General features: G+C 41.0%; 1 protein-coding gene across 1 annotated transcript; it reads left to right on the forward strand.

Moving 5' to 3' along the window:
* Positions 1 to 697: 697 nt before the first annotated feature.
* On the forward strand, positions 698 to 12,804 carry DR1 (down-regulator of transcription 1). Its single transcript, XM_084265807.1, has 3 exons — positions 698 to 972; positions 7,382 to 7,545; positions 10,664 to 12,804. The coding sequence occupies exons 1-3, from the start codon at positions 753 to 755 to the stop codon at positions 10,808 to 10,810; spliced, it is 531 nt and encodes a 176-aa protein (XP_084121933.1). The 5' UTR covers positions 698 to 752; the 3' UTR covers positions 10,811 to 12,804.
* The last annotated feature ends 2,466 nt before the right edge of the window (positions 12,805 to 15,270 follow it).

Here is a 15,270-nt window from a genome sequence, read left to right on the forward strand (position 1 = left end):
GCGCGGGCGAAAGAAGGGAGCGCAGCCTCCCGCTCGGCCCCCGAGCAACCCCGGCGACGACTGAGCTCGGGGTGAGCCGCGGGGAGCGGCCGAGCACCAGCCGCTCGTCCCCTTTCGGGCGCGAGCCCGCGGGGAGCGCCAGGGCCCGGCTGCCGCCGGCACGCGGCACGCAGCCCGCGCCGGCTCCTTCGCCGCCGCCGCCCCCCCGCACGTGGCACCTCCGCACGCGGCGCGCCCCCGCTTCCGGCGCTCCCCGGATGGGCGGGGCAGGCGGCGGAAGCGTGCCCCGGTTTCCGGCGGAAACAACGTCCTCGCAGGTCGAGCCCGCAGTCAGCCCGTTTCCGCCTCGCGGCCGCTCTCGCCGCCGGGCCGGACGCCGCCGAGCCGTGCCGCGGGGCGCGCGGGCAGTTTGGCGGCTCCTCTCCCCTTCCCTTCCCTTAGGCTGCTCATAAAGCGGCGGCGGCGGCGGCGCCTGAAGGATGTGGCGGAGGCGGCAGTGGCAGGCGCCGCGGCCGAGGCAGCCCTGAACCCCAGCGGCGCTTCCCGGCTCCGCGCACCGGCGGCCCGTTAGCGGCCCCCGTCCCGCTCCCCTCGTCCAGCGGCGGCGCCGCCGCCCCTCCGCAGCGTCGCCTCCCGCGGCACCGCCCGCCCTTCGCCGGCTCCCCGCGCGCTGGAGCCCCGCGCGGGAGCGGAGGGGAGCCCGTGAGCGCGGGAGCCGAACGCCTCTCGGGGAGCGAGCGGCGGCGGCCAGGATGGCTTCGTCGTCGGGCAACGACGACGACCTCACCATCCCCAGGGCTGCCATCAACAAGATGATCAAAGAAACGCTCCCCAACGTCCGCGTGGCAAACGATGCCCGGGAGCTGGTGGTCAACTGCTGCACTGAATTCATCCACCTCATCTCCTCCGAGGCCAACGAGATATGCAACAAATCGGAGAAGAAAACGATCTCCCCGGAGCATGTCATACAAGGTAGGCTTCCGGGGGCGGCCTGCGCCTGCCCCGCACGCCACGGGCCGCTCGGGCTCCGAGCCGCTCCTGTCCCGCGGCCGCTTTTCCTCAGCGGGATCTTGTAGCTGTGTGAAAGACAAAAGGCGGGGCTCCGGAGGAAGAGTACGCGCTGTCGGGCTTGTCAGTCGTACTGCAAGGGGAGGCTGCCTTTGTGCGGTTAGGGCGACAGTTGAGGGTGCTCAGGACCAGCTTTCATTTTGTGATTGAGGGAAGCCTGTGGTGCGTTGGGTCAGGTCACCAAATCTGTTCGTCGACCTGCTGAACGAGGTCTGGTTTTTCTTTTGCAGCATGCTTTAAGGTCCTGCATTTAGTGAATGTGGGGGTTTTTTGATTGGAGACTAACAAAAGATGTGTGATTGGGTATGTGGGGCCCTGGCGTTAATCCGGGGTCGTCCTGTCAAGATCTTATAGAGAGTAAAATATTCCTCCAGGTACGTCCGTGAGGTCTGATTGTTTAAAATTAGGTCGTTGTATCTGATATCGAGGACATTTAAGCGTAACCTATGCTCTTGCATCCTTTTCTGCTGTCAACTTCACTTCCCCTCGTTTGAATAAAAGGAGGGTTCTCTCTGTCTCTCTTGTTTTCCTTTTAAATTCTGCCACAAACAGGGAGTTTTTCTGTCTCATGCTTAAGTCGGTAAGAGGCATCTTTCAGGAAACATTCATTTTGTTGCTTAGGCAAAGGTTGTTGATAGTAATGTCAGCTGCAAACAAATTTATGGCAGTAACAATGAAAGAGGACCTTGCTGCTTGGTAAAGATATTAACAGTGGCATTTGCAGTAAAAGCTATTTTCAGGACTGTGATGGTGTCAAGGTAGCTTAAAAAAAGTTACGATTTTTTTGGTAATGATTCTCTGTTTGAAACAAACAAAACCTTATTCCATTGAATTATATCAGTTTACTCACCAGAAGAGTTGAAAGAGTTGCTTGACTATAGCAAAACAAAATATGTAGCATGTATAAGCTTTAATGTTAGATAAAATACATGTAAATCTGGAAGCCTAGTAAAGCAATGCCATCAGAAAAGTGCAGGATGTAAAGAATGAAACTTATGCATGCACTTGGAAAGGCGCTTTGGGTATGATGCTTCTAAATACATGTATGGTGTATGACTACACTTGAGTTCAGTTCTTAACACAGGAATAGACATGATCTTTGAGGTTGGGGAGAGTAAAGGATTCATGTATGAATGCGGGTTTTTTTTTTTGCCAGTAGTGGTGGTCCTTGGAACAGATTTCACCTACTGCTGCTCTAGAGTTAGTCTGGGTTTTTTCTAAAACTGTTTTAGTTAAAACATTTTTTCTGTACTGTTTTAGTTAACTATTGCTAAGGAAAACTTTGGAGATATGTCTATTTTTGTAATGCTCCAGAGATGGGAGGAGTTGTTCTTGGATTTTGTGCTCTCCTTTTCTTTAAGGAAATGTCTGTGCTATTAGCTTCTTCCAGATGCTGGTCAGTTGGCAGATGATCCATCTGTGAGGTATGAGGGTTCAGATGGCTAATTCTGGAAACAGTGTTTATGTGTATACAGGCATGGTGTTTTCATCCATCTTTGTACATTCTGGACACTTGCTGTCTTGACTCCTCCTTAATGTAGCTCCATGACAATGATGCTAACAAATTAGGTAATGGAAATCTGTTTGTTGTCATCAGCCAGATACCTTGTTCCTTCAAAATACTTACACCAGTTTATTTGGAAGTGAAATGAGGTCAGTGGTCATTGTATCACATCTGGTCCGGTCTAAGCACAGGCTGCTGCCAAGGGGAATTTCTTTGTACCCTGCCTAGAGCTGGATCTAGCAAATGGTGATCCAACTGTCCCTGTTCTTTTTGAGAATCGGGGGGGAGCTCTCTGGGGAGCATGGCTTTCTGTCATATCTGTGTTATATATCTAAGTTACCAGATTGGAAGCAAGGAGCAGGAGTGGTATTTCACAGGGAGGAGGAAGGGGCAAGACACTGCAGGTGGTGACACCCTGCCACTGGACTGTGCTAGAGGTAATGTGAAACTGCACTTGTCACTGTACTTAGGTGTTTGGCAGCAGTGGTGCTGAAGACACCCCTCCTTTGCTGCGCTGTGTGCCCACAGCCTGAGCTAGAATTCTTTGCCTCCACCGCTGGGTTATGCATCAGACAGACGAAGTCTCATGCTGTGTTTCATTGTGTGGTGGCATAAACACTTGGCTGGCACGTGCTGTCAACAGCATAGGGAAAGCAAAGCAGAGGCTTCTTGTGTCCCATGAGAGATCTGCTTTGGTAGATGTTCTCTGACTATGCCAAGCACTCACTGTTACTGATAACACACAAAACAGCTTCCCTGGAGAGTACTCAAAGGCATCAAGGCTACGTAATAGTCATAAGGGGAGATAGTCTCCATGTTTATTCTTCAGTCTCACCATCAGGAACCTAGCTGTGCGTCGAGACTCTTAATAAGCAAATGAATATCCTTCCACCCTGGAACAGAAAATACCCAACTGGATAGTTAGGTGAGCTGTGACAGAGCACACTTTTTATCATGAATTAAACTTCCATTGAATTCTGAGTGTGGTGCGATGTTAAATCACTGGTTTTATGAGGTTGATCACTTTGTAGAACTGTTTTGCAGTAAGGTAGGCTGTGAATTAATGGCAAATCCTGTAGCTTCTTTTCATGTTAGTGTACTGACAGTGTTTACATTAGTATTCAATGTTTAAAAAACCCCAATAACTATTAATGTTTGGGCTTTTACCTTGGAAGTTATTTTTGTTTGGAAGAAGCATAAAAAGTTAAAAATCTCAGACATGAATGACCTGATTTTATCAAAAATGAGTGTAGAACCCATAATGCTGAACCGATTAATCAGCCATCTGCACCTTCGTGCAGTCTTTAAGAGTGGGAGGAAACTGGGGAAAGGGTAGTTGTGATTTGGTGCTTGTAAATATGAGAAGTTCCATTTCTGACACTGCCTAAAAAAAAAAAAAGTTGCTGTGTGTTGGGATTCAGTTGTGAAATGTGAGATCATTCGAACCTCAATAAGATACCAAGTTTTCAGCGATCTGGGTAGACGTGCAGATTTCAGACTCAAGAAATAAAGACTGATTTTTGGTGGAATTTTAACTCTGCTAAAGTAGCTGTGGTGGTTTTGCCCTGGCTGGAGGCCAGACGCCCACCAGAGTCAGTCTATTACTCCCCTTCCTAGTTGGACAGGGGAGAAAATGTATATTAAGAGGCTCAGGAGTCAAAACAAAGACAGGGAGAGATCACTCTGTCCTCCACAGCATGGGCAAAACAGACTCAATGCAGAGTGAAGAGTGAAAACTATCTAATTTATTACACTACGTTAAAAAGAACAGTGAAAACTGGAGTTGGGAGCAGGACCAGATCTTAAAACAAACGCAACCAGATCTTAAAACACTTTCCCCCCACACTCCCTTCTTAGCAGACTTCAGTCAGGATTTTGTTCCTTTCTTCCCCCTGCTCGCAGTACAGGGGGACAGGACTGGGAAAAATGGGGTTCTCAGTTACTTCTTCATGAACTGTTTTCCATATCTTAAAACACCTCTACCTCCCCCCCAGCTCCCTTCTTAGCAGACTTCACTCTAGTGATGATCTCACTCCCTTCTTCCCCTGGACTGCAGCACAGGGGGGCAGGGACTGGGAGATGGGGGCTTCGGTCAGTCCCTTGCAAGTTGGTTTCCTTCTCGGCCAGGGTGGGGTGGGGGCATTCATTCCACACTCTCCCCCTGCTGCACTGTGGCATCTCACCTACGGGGACAGACCTCTGTGAACTTCTTCAACATGAATCCTTTCCCACAGGGCTTTATCTCTTTATCACAATGTCTCTCAGTCCAAGTCCTCCACAGGATTCCAAGCCTCCCCCCAGCAGACCTGTTCCGACACAAATCTCTCTCTCTCATCTCTGTGTCTCTGTTTCTCCTCATGGCTGCAAGTGCTGGCAGGGGCTTGTTCCAACGTAGGGTCACAGCATCTCCTCTATGTCTCCACCTGCTCCATCCAGCGTGGAGCTCCTCCACGGGCTGCAGGCGGGGTCTCGGCCTTTTCCATGGGTTTCTCCACCTTTCTCCGGCCTTGGTGTCTGCACAGCTCGTTACATCTTCTCGCTCCCTTCTCCGGTGGCAAAATGCAGCTGCTTCTGGGTTGTTTTCTCCTATATGTGATTCTCAGAGGGGCTGTGATTATCTCTAGCAGCGACTTTGGCCTTGAATTGTCCGAAGTTTGCACTGAGGCTGGCAGAAAACTAACTGCCGCTTACACAAACCATCTCAGCAGCACAGCCTCGCAAAACTGCAACATTGGCGAATGCTTGTCCTGCATTTTAATACCATGCTCATGGAAGGGGATTCATATTCCTTCCATGCACATGTTCTGTAAAGCCTTGAGGTGTTTCCACAGAATGGCCAATTTCTTCAGTTGTTTCACAGACAGCAGAATCTTGATGTACGAGACCTGTGCCTCTTCTGTGTTTTTTCATAGCTTTATTTGGTTGAACAATTGTACAAGTCTTTCTTGGTTATACCACACATTTTCTTTGGAGTGTGTTTATATATGTATTTAGTGTGCTATATTAAATACACAACTGTAAGTTCTTTTTATTAATTTATTTTCTTTAGGGTCCATTTAACACTTCTATAAAAACATACCTTGCTGTTGACTTCAGATTGGGCAGTCGTTCGTATTCTGAGGCAGCAGATTGCCAACCCTGATCACTGCGAGCGTTCTTTTGGTGATCACCTATGTATTTGCTATGACAGTTTGTTTTAGTGATGTTAGACTTGTAGCGTTCTTAAAATTTTATACTTTGCTTAAAAAAATATGGCTTTGGATAGTTTACTGTATACGCTGTGTACATTTTAAAATGGAATGAATTCTTAAATATTTATAGGCTGCTTAGCTAAACCATTTATGGATCATGAAGTGCAGTTGCCTCCTATCTGTTGGGGTTGGATTAAACAAGTTTCTGAAGGTTTTTGGTAATCCTTTTAGAAACTGTGGGCTAACTGAAGAAGGTGTTTCCAGTGTCTGTGAACGTGCTGAGGCTGAACTGGCATACCCTCTCTGAAACAATTTGATTATGTCTAAAACAGTTTGTGTTTTTACTCTTATTTTTCTTCAGAAGTACACGTGGTGTACATTCTCTGTTCAAGGAATGGTAGTCCTGCATGACTAGGCAGCTGTGGTGTACCGCCCTACTGAAGACAGTGTTTTGGCTCTTTGAGTACAGTTTGGATGCTGAAAACTTACAGAATGCCTTTGGGTTACTTAGGTATATGATACCATGGCATGCTGCAGTAATTATGGGTAGGAAAAAGCTGCTTATAAAATTAAGGTTAGAATATATTCTGAGCTAGTGTAACCGAGAGCTTGTGTATAACACCTTGATTGCTCTTGTGCAGTTTTATTTTGGTGCTGTTTCTTGAATAGCTTGTGACATAGGTTGAAATAAAGTAAGATGAGGGTTAAAACAACTATCATTTTGTAAAGAAATATCTGCTTTGTGTAGATATTGGAAGTGAGCCAAATGTTTTATTAAACTGAGATGGGTTTCCAGTATTAGTGGTGTTTATGTAATATTTCTAGCATATTCTATAATAAGTTCTACTCGGGGGGATGTGTGTACGCATGGAGGCATATCCCAGTAAGTGGTGAATTGGGAACCAGAGTGTGCCTTTTATCACATGTTCTACCTGGATTTTTACAATCTTTCCTGTTACTTGTGTTTTTTTAAAAAGCCCTGATTTTTGCAGGATACAGCTGCATTTTGGGTGTCTTCAGGTAGATAAAAGTGCAAGGTTTTAATTCCAAATACATTTTCCTGTGGAGATAAAGAAAATTATAGCACTTATACATAGGTTTATATGACTTTGTGTGTGTGTGAGCTATGCGTTTTTAGCTTCTTGGCCCTTGAAATACGAATCAATATTAAAAGACAAAGCTGGAATTCTAATTTTTTGGTGTGTCTGTGATCATTTTACATGCATTGCTTTTGCGATTATAGGTTGCTAACTCACTTTGCACTGAAGATTTGGAACAAAATTGGAAAGATAGAATCCCTGAGAGATTAAAGGTTAACAGTTCAGCTAGGAAGGTGGTCTAAGTTGTATCGATTCTGCTTGATTCTGATGTGCTCTGGAGGTGATGACTTTTCTGGTTGTACTTGCCTAAACATAATTTTTCTAGTCTGAAAGCATGTTCTTAAACGGCATAGGAGAAGAGACAGGACAAATAGCTGTCAGATCTCATTGTGGGTACAGATTTTTGTCACCGGACAATAGAAAAGTGATCAAACTTTTAACTGTTTTTTATATCTTTAACAAATCAGCATTATCAGAAACTTTGTGGAAGATGACTAATGTGTTTTCTTCCTTTGTAGCACTAGAAAGTTTGGGGTTTGGCTCCTATATCAGTGAAGTAAAAGAAGTCTTACAAGAATGCAAAACAGTAGCACTAAAGAGAAGAAAGGCCAGTTCACGCTTGGAGAACCTTGGCATTCCGGAAGAAGAGCTTCTAAGGCAGCAACAGGAATTATTTGCAAAAGTAAGTGAAGCAATACTTGTACTTGTGATGTTGCAATAATTAATGCTGCAGATCTAGTGCCACAAATACATGTGCACGCCCCAAAGAAGCATCCCCTTCCTTGTGAGTTGCTGAGGAATCAAAAAGGCTATTGACCTTGTCCTGTGTGAATTGGCAAAAGTAAAGTTAACAAATAACATGCTGCTACCTGTTACTTCTTACCTGTATGATACAGGACTTTGTATGGAAACACATTTTATACTGTAGGTTTAAAAAGCATGGCGTTTTTTTCTGTTACTTAGGTATTTCCATTCTACTTCAGAGATTACATTATGACTTACTTGGCTGAGAAAATAAAAGAATGGCAGCTGGTGTTCTAGGAAATTACCAGTTCTGATGCATTAAGAAGTGCTGTCTTTCTGGCCATCAGTGCACATATGTTATTTCTTAGGCTTTGAAAGAAACATTTAATTGTTCAAAATTTCTAATTTGTCCTTTCTCATCTTCCTTTACTCTTGGCAAAACTCTAATTGAGTGAATTCATGCATAAATTTTTAAAGAGGCAATTCAGGCATAGGAAAAGTATTTGCCTGCAAATACTGTGCATACACACACATTCATCTCAGCCTCCCCCCTCCCAGCTTTCCCAGATAATTTATGAACGTCTCCAAGCTTACATCACAAAACCCCTTTTTTGTTTATTTGTTTTTCTGTGCCATCTTTTTCTCAACTATTTTTTTTGACAAGACTACCATTCTCTGAACTAAGTGATGTGAAAATTACTTTGGATTTCTCTTTCTTACACAAGCAATGAAACATTTTCTCTCTTTGCTTACTTTTAATTTCCTCTGAAAATGCTTATTCAGTTCTGTGTTATGTCTGATTAGTGTGATTTTATCATGCCTGATTACGGTGACCTTCTTTCCTCTTCACTGTATTTGTGTCTTGCCAAAACAATTAATAATTGTTGTTTTTCATATTACAAGATGCCAACTATTTTAATTGCATGGTGAATTTTAAGGCATTTAAAGTTTCAGCATACCATGTAGTCATTGTTAGCGTGCAGTGAACTAGTTGTGGTAAGTTCATGTGTACCTAACTTTTGTTTGACTGTACTAACATAGGAGGACTAATACATTTGTTTCTAGATTAAGGATGAGATTTACAAATAATATTCAGCTTGATACCCTTTTTTAACTTACTATTTTGTTCAAACAATTTAGCACAGTATGCAAAATAAAAAAGAAGCAAAGATAAGGTGTGTTAACAGAGTACTAACTCCTGAGTAACATTTCCAAAAAATGTAAAAAACATGCTGAAACCATGGCCACCCTAAGCAAGCCACACTTCGTCTAATGATATGACCCCTTGAGGTATGTTCTTTTTAAATTCTGTAATACTGTGCCTTAATGTCTAAATTAAGGCAATGCATGGTGAGCTTGACAAGATAGTAGGAATGATTTTTTTTACAGTAGTCTTTGGTAATATGGAAAAATCTTGGCTTAGGTTCAAAGAGGGCAGTCTTATTTTTCAAAAATACAAGTGGTGATTTGTTGTTGGAGGTAGTTACTCTTAAAATAGTTACACCAGTGCATGTTCATTTATTTGTGCTAGTTTCGTTATTGTTCTAGAGCAAAATACTTTAAACAAGTGCAAGAAGTCAGCATTAATGTTATGAATTTTTGACAATTATAGCTTGGATGATGGTAAATATTTGAAGTCAGTGGAATGGCTTGCACAATTTGTGTGTGCAAAAAATGAGTTGTGTACCAGATGCTTATAAAACTTCTTAGTCAATATAATTCAATGGAATTTTTCTTTTTTTCCCCATTTTTGAAATGCCTGAGTGATCTTATAAATATGTCAGTGAGGGTAGGCAGTGACAAAATGATCTGTCCAGTGTGAAGTGCTGAGCCTCTAATTCCTGCTGTGTGCATCTGTATCGCCTCATTGAGTGTAGTAGAGAGCTCTATTGTTATCTTGTGTGACAAATATGTGTGCCTCTCCAGTGTGTACAGCTGCTGCTGTCTTCCTTTCCTTAAAACTTTCCAGTGTCTTGTTTTCCAGCCTTTGTAACTTCATTTCCACCTGAAGTTTGGTCTTCATTGAGAAGAGATTTCTACCTATGTGAAAGAATTTTAATGCTAGCACAGACGGAGGAAATGTGATGCTTATAATAAGGGAAGACTCCCTTTTTTTTTTTCACATCACTAAGTAAACAGACTTGGTTTGGACTTCATCTTTTGGCATCTTGAAACTTGCAAAGCTGTAAAATTTGTTGATATTTTCAGTGTAGAAAGGAAACCATTACAGTCTTAGTGCTGACTTGTAAATGTTCAAGTTAATAATACTGAAAACTTTAAATTTTAAAGAACTTTTCCCTGACATTCACTCAAAATAGACACGAAAGTTTTAACTTTGACAAGTTGATTAGTAAATCATTGAAATAAATAATGGCTGCTGCAAAACAAGTGAAAACCCTAGATAGAAAAGCAAGGTCAGCAGTTGAACTACGTTAGAATGTCATGTACTTTTCAGTAAAGGACTGTACCTTGTTGTAGCAAAGCCATCCTCATTCTGCATGCCTGACTTGAGAAGGCCTTGTGTTTGCTCTGTTTTCCAAGATTGCTTAGCAAAGTCAGATGATGGCTTGCTTTCTGTTTTTGTAATAATATATGCCTTTGTGGTATGATTGGATGATTTCATAACTGCAAGTTGTAGTATTTACGAAACAACTAAGTAGGGCTGTTCTTATCTCTGAATTGTGATTTAAATGTTAAGATCCTTGAAACTGAAGCCTGAAATTTCAGTTGCTTTGCCTCAGTTAATTTTTCCATTAGGAAGCGGTTTGGCACAATCATTACAATGGAACTTAAGTACACATGCTCCTGCCTTTTGTTTCTGTAACTGTAAATCCTTCAAGTGATGATCTCTTCAGATGAAGAGGGAATATAGCTAAACATCTTGGTACAAATAATTAAGGTACCTCTAGATGTGTTTCTATATGTACAGTTAATAAAAAATTATACTTAAGAAATCTGTAGGTGCAGATAAAAGGTCTTTAAAAAAAAAAGATACGGTGCTCTAGAGATTCTTCACAAGCCATGTATGGCCTTAACAATTAAATTCATGTCTTTAGGCTAGACAACAGCAAGCAGAACTGGCGCAGCAGGAATGGCTACAGATGCAACAAGCAGCTCAACAGGCACAGCTTGCTGCTGCCTCAGCCAGTGCATCCAATCAGGCAGGATCCTCTCAGGATGAAGATGATGAAGATGATATCTGAAGTTCACCAGCTGAGTTTCTTTACTACAAAATATTTTTCCTGCACAATGAAAACAGTGAAATGAATGCTTACCTGTAAGTTTGTATGCATCATGGACTGGCAGTTGGTATTCTAGGGGTGTCTGCTGTTGTGTGCTGTACATGTATAAACTGTCCTTTTTTGAACTCTTGAAGATTTCAAGCTCAGTATCATATCAACTTCGAATTTTTAATGGTGTATATGGAAATTTTAGATAGCAGTGCGTCATTTATTTGATCAATAAACAGTGTTACAATAAACAATGAGTTTATAAGATATAGTGAGATTTATACAAAAAGCTCTAAATTCACATTTGCATTTCTTCCCTTTTAACTAAACTATAAAATCTTACTTAGAATTTTTAATTGTTTTTTGGGGGAGTGGTACAGTAGACATAAAGTGTTAATGGGAAAAAAGCAAGAGTTCAGCATCGTAGAGTCTGAATTCTTAGTTCTTTTTAAAATGAGGATGTATATGGCAATAAATATTATATATGCTCAAATACCACACTTGTTAAAATTTGAAAATGATACATTTTCGCCAAGCTAGAAAAAGGTATGTTCTAATAGGAGTTGTACAAATTCAGTCATTTTTTTGTATAGGGGTGAAAAAAAATAAACCCATGGTTTTATCATGACATCCTTTGACAGTCCTAACTGAATACATCACTTCAAGACTGCCTGGTTTGAAGAACTAACTCTTCTGTTATTTCACTCCAGTTTAATGTTAACTGTTGTTGATGGTATTTTGTAGTCCAGATCTCTTCATATTGTTGAAATAAAAAGCTGGAACAAAATTGTTTTAGTTCCTCTGATATAGCTGGGAATGATTAAGTATTCAAGCCTAAGGAGGCAAAGCTGAAGCTAAGAGCATGCTTATCATAAAAGAGGGAATTTATTTAACGTTGATTAGACATTGTTGTCAGCAGAATGCTAACATTCTCCAGACTGATTGCCACTGGATTACTAAGGTACCTTGTTGAAAGATAACGTTTTCTTCACTGAAATTGGATTATAGTTAAGTCCAGGTTTTTGATAAACTAGGCCCCAAGAGTCATCACCAGTACATGGAACAGAAATGATGTAGTAGTTCTTTTGGTAGTTGATTTGAAAGTTCTGTTGATTAATGGATGAGCAGCTGTTCTTTGTGTTAAAATAAAGCACAGTAGTGTCCATTGCTGAGTTTTAATGTGTTACTTGAATACTGGCATATCTTCTGGTACACTAATCTGAGCAGACTAGAAAAGCCACTTGCATGCTGCTGTAGATGATCCCATAGCTCTCTAACAGCGTGGATTGTTTTATTAACTTATGTCCTCAGCAAGTTGCTCTAGTTGGAATTCTTGGAGTGCTGCAGCAGTCTGTTTACATAAGGTTGAAAACAGAAAATTATGTGCCCTCTTTTACATAAAGATCTGAGCAAGGCACAATTGGCACATATCAGTCACATAGTGACTTCTGATTTAAATTTCAAATACATGAAGTTGCGTATTGAATAAGTGTGAACACTTCCTGAAATGCATTAATGCAGCAAAAAGTCAGAGAAGTATTTGTTTGAATGTTTAAGTTTAAAAAAAGGACAAACACCACAAAAACCCTGTCATGGATGCTATATGAAATATGTTCGGCAAGGGTTGACCGAGGAAGTGGTTTTCTGTAAAGGTTTAAGTACCAAAGGTAGAAAATCTAGTCTAGTGATACAATGTTAATGTGCAGTGTTGGCTTTTCTAATTTGTACTGTAACACCTTCACACTTTCTATTTTAAATGAGTCTTTTCCTTTTAAATAATAATAGGTATATTTTCACACCTTTCTTTTCTGATGCAGAATTCAGGTTAACATTTTACTGCATCTGGTATGTATGGTGTAATATGTTTGGATCCTTGTGACCTTTCTTTTGAACATTCTTGTGCTTTTTCATATGCTGTATTCTTCAAGCAATAAAATTCTGATGTGTTTTTATAAAATTGCTTTTATATTTAATTGTCTGTCGTCTTATTTGCAGTTGTAAAGAAAACAGCTAAGACTACTTAAACTCTGCTGCTATTTTGACCCACTGAACACTTCTTGTGACCAAAGTCTATAACTTGAGTGCTGTTGGATAGCATTGCTGTTCACTGGGTTGCTAATACTGCAAGCAGTATTTCTGGGCTTGGCCTGCTGTCTTTCCTTTTGGGAACTGCATTTTGTGTATTTGTATTTTTATAACCTGACCTTCTTAACTTGATAAATTGCACAAAATCCCTGTAGGTCAGATATTAACCCACTGAAGTACAAGACCACAGGCAGGGGCTGGGAAAACAAGAATATATGTTAATTGCATGTGGAATTAATTTAATGTATTCATTTAATTAATTTCATGTAATAATTCAGCTGTTCCACCTCAAGTATGAAAAGTAAGCTCTGGCAGTTGCAGGGGGAGAGTCTTCACTGATCTGTCAACAAACTAAGGATTTTGTATTACTTTCCTGTTGTGCTTCCATGTATGAACTGCAGTGAAGACAGACATGAGATTTCTGAACTTGTGGTACCTGTGATGTTTTTTCATACACCAGATAAATATAAAGTTTGGTTAGTGAACTGTATTGTTACTTTGTTTAGGAAGACTTGTCTGTTTCTTACATATTGAATTGATGAGATTATCTGTGGGTTTTCCATAGTTACTCTGTCTGTTCAGAGTACTTTCTCTAAGTTACTTTCTTGCTAAAACTTTCTTTTCTATTACTTTAATAAAGTGTATCTCTGCATGACGTGGATAATTAATATACTAGTATTTACTACACTGAGGTACATTAAAAGGGAGTGTCTGAAGGATTCTAGTCATCAAATACTAGAAATGGTATTTGAACTTCACTACTTAAATGTGACTGAGTTCGATATTGAAACACTGGAAAGGAATTTCTACAAGAATGGAGTAAGTCTCTGAAAACCACAATTATAAACGGTGCTCTTCAGATTTTGTAAAATACCTCCATTAAGGAGAGCTCTGTGTAATAATGCCTGTGGTCATCTTTTCATAATTTTGAAATGGGGCCGAGTCAAGGGCATAAAGTGACTTAATGATTGTTGTGGAACAACAAGGCCTTACTCTGAAATGTACATCTCATTTCAGTCTCCCAGTGTTGGAGGGCGATTTTAAGTAGAACATGTACAGAACAGCGTGGAAGCAGGAGTGCAGTATGAAAGGTTAAGAATGCTGTGGTTAGATTTACTTCTGGTATTACAGTATGGATCTAAGATGTAAAAGTTTTACTTGGCAGCTTATCAATGGGATACTTGCAAAAGTTAAAATGGAGTTTGCTTACAGATAACTTAAGACAATATCACACTTTGATCCCTTGGACTTTCTAACAGCCTACTCAGTGAATGTGTGTATCAGTGAGGCTTAGAGTAAGGCTGGTTAAGTTCTGCTGGCAATCAAGAATGATAGGTTCCTTTTTCAAAGATGTTTGTGCTTTGTTTGAATATATGAATTTCTTCCTGACTGAAATGAGTGGTTTTCATAGCTACAGAAATGAGTAACCTGTAGGATTTAATAATGGCACTGGAAGCAGTTACCCCAATTCTTGGGTATGTTGGGCAACAAGTACTCTAGAGCTGTACATTCCTAGAAAGAAACAGAAACAGTGAATGTTTGAATTGGAGGCTGTTCTTCTCTGTGGTACTGTACTGGGATGCCACTGAGACAATACTTGGGGAGCAGAGGTTTTGCAGCAAAACTATTAGTGAATCCCTTTGTATATGCCAGATCCTATACATCAATCATAAATCCCTTAAGTGTGGGTTTTGTGGTGTGAATGAGTCTAACCTAAACTTGAATAATCTAGTATAGAAATATGTAGCAGATGATGCCCCTGCATATGTAGGGGGAGGGGACATATGACTCTTCATGGCTGTGATTTGTTGTCACATAAACTACAGGAATACTACATAACCTCTACAGCCTGAACCAAACATTCAAGTAAAGATTGTCAGTATTTGCTACAACCTGTTTCCCTTTTCCTGCATTTTAAATGTAAAGAGCTACTATGGTTTACATATATGGGGTGAAGATTTAGAAGAGGCTTATTAAGCTATGCAAAGATCACATTTAATTCTAAGGCTGATGGTTCATGTGGTTGATTTTTGTAATACTTTAGAGATGTATTGGGGTTTTTTTCCTTGTTTCAAAGCAAGGCATGAGTATTAAACTAGAGGCACTGGACTCTATTTTCATTTGCATCAAAGGCAGAAGAATCACACCACAACATCTGGGCTTGATTTCTCCCCATCCCTTTCCCCCTCAGCCCCCAGCTAGTGTAACTAATGCAGTTGAAGTTAGTAGTGTTGCATGGTGTAACTTAGAATGATTTCCACACTCATCTCAGTAGAAATTAGGCCTGGTGTAGTATTAGCTATTAGCAGTACTTGTAAACTTTTGTGTCTTCAAAGTGTTGTGCAAGC

This window comes from Gallinula chloropus (genome assembly GCF_964237585.1).
Source record: "Gallinula chloropus genome assembly, chromosome: 6".
Taxonomy (NCBI): domain Eukaryota; kingdom Metazoa; phylum Chordata; class Aves; order Gruiformes; family Rallidae; genus Gallinula; species Gallinula chloropus.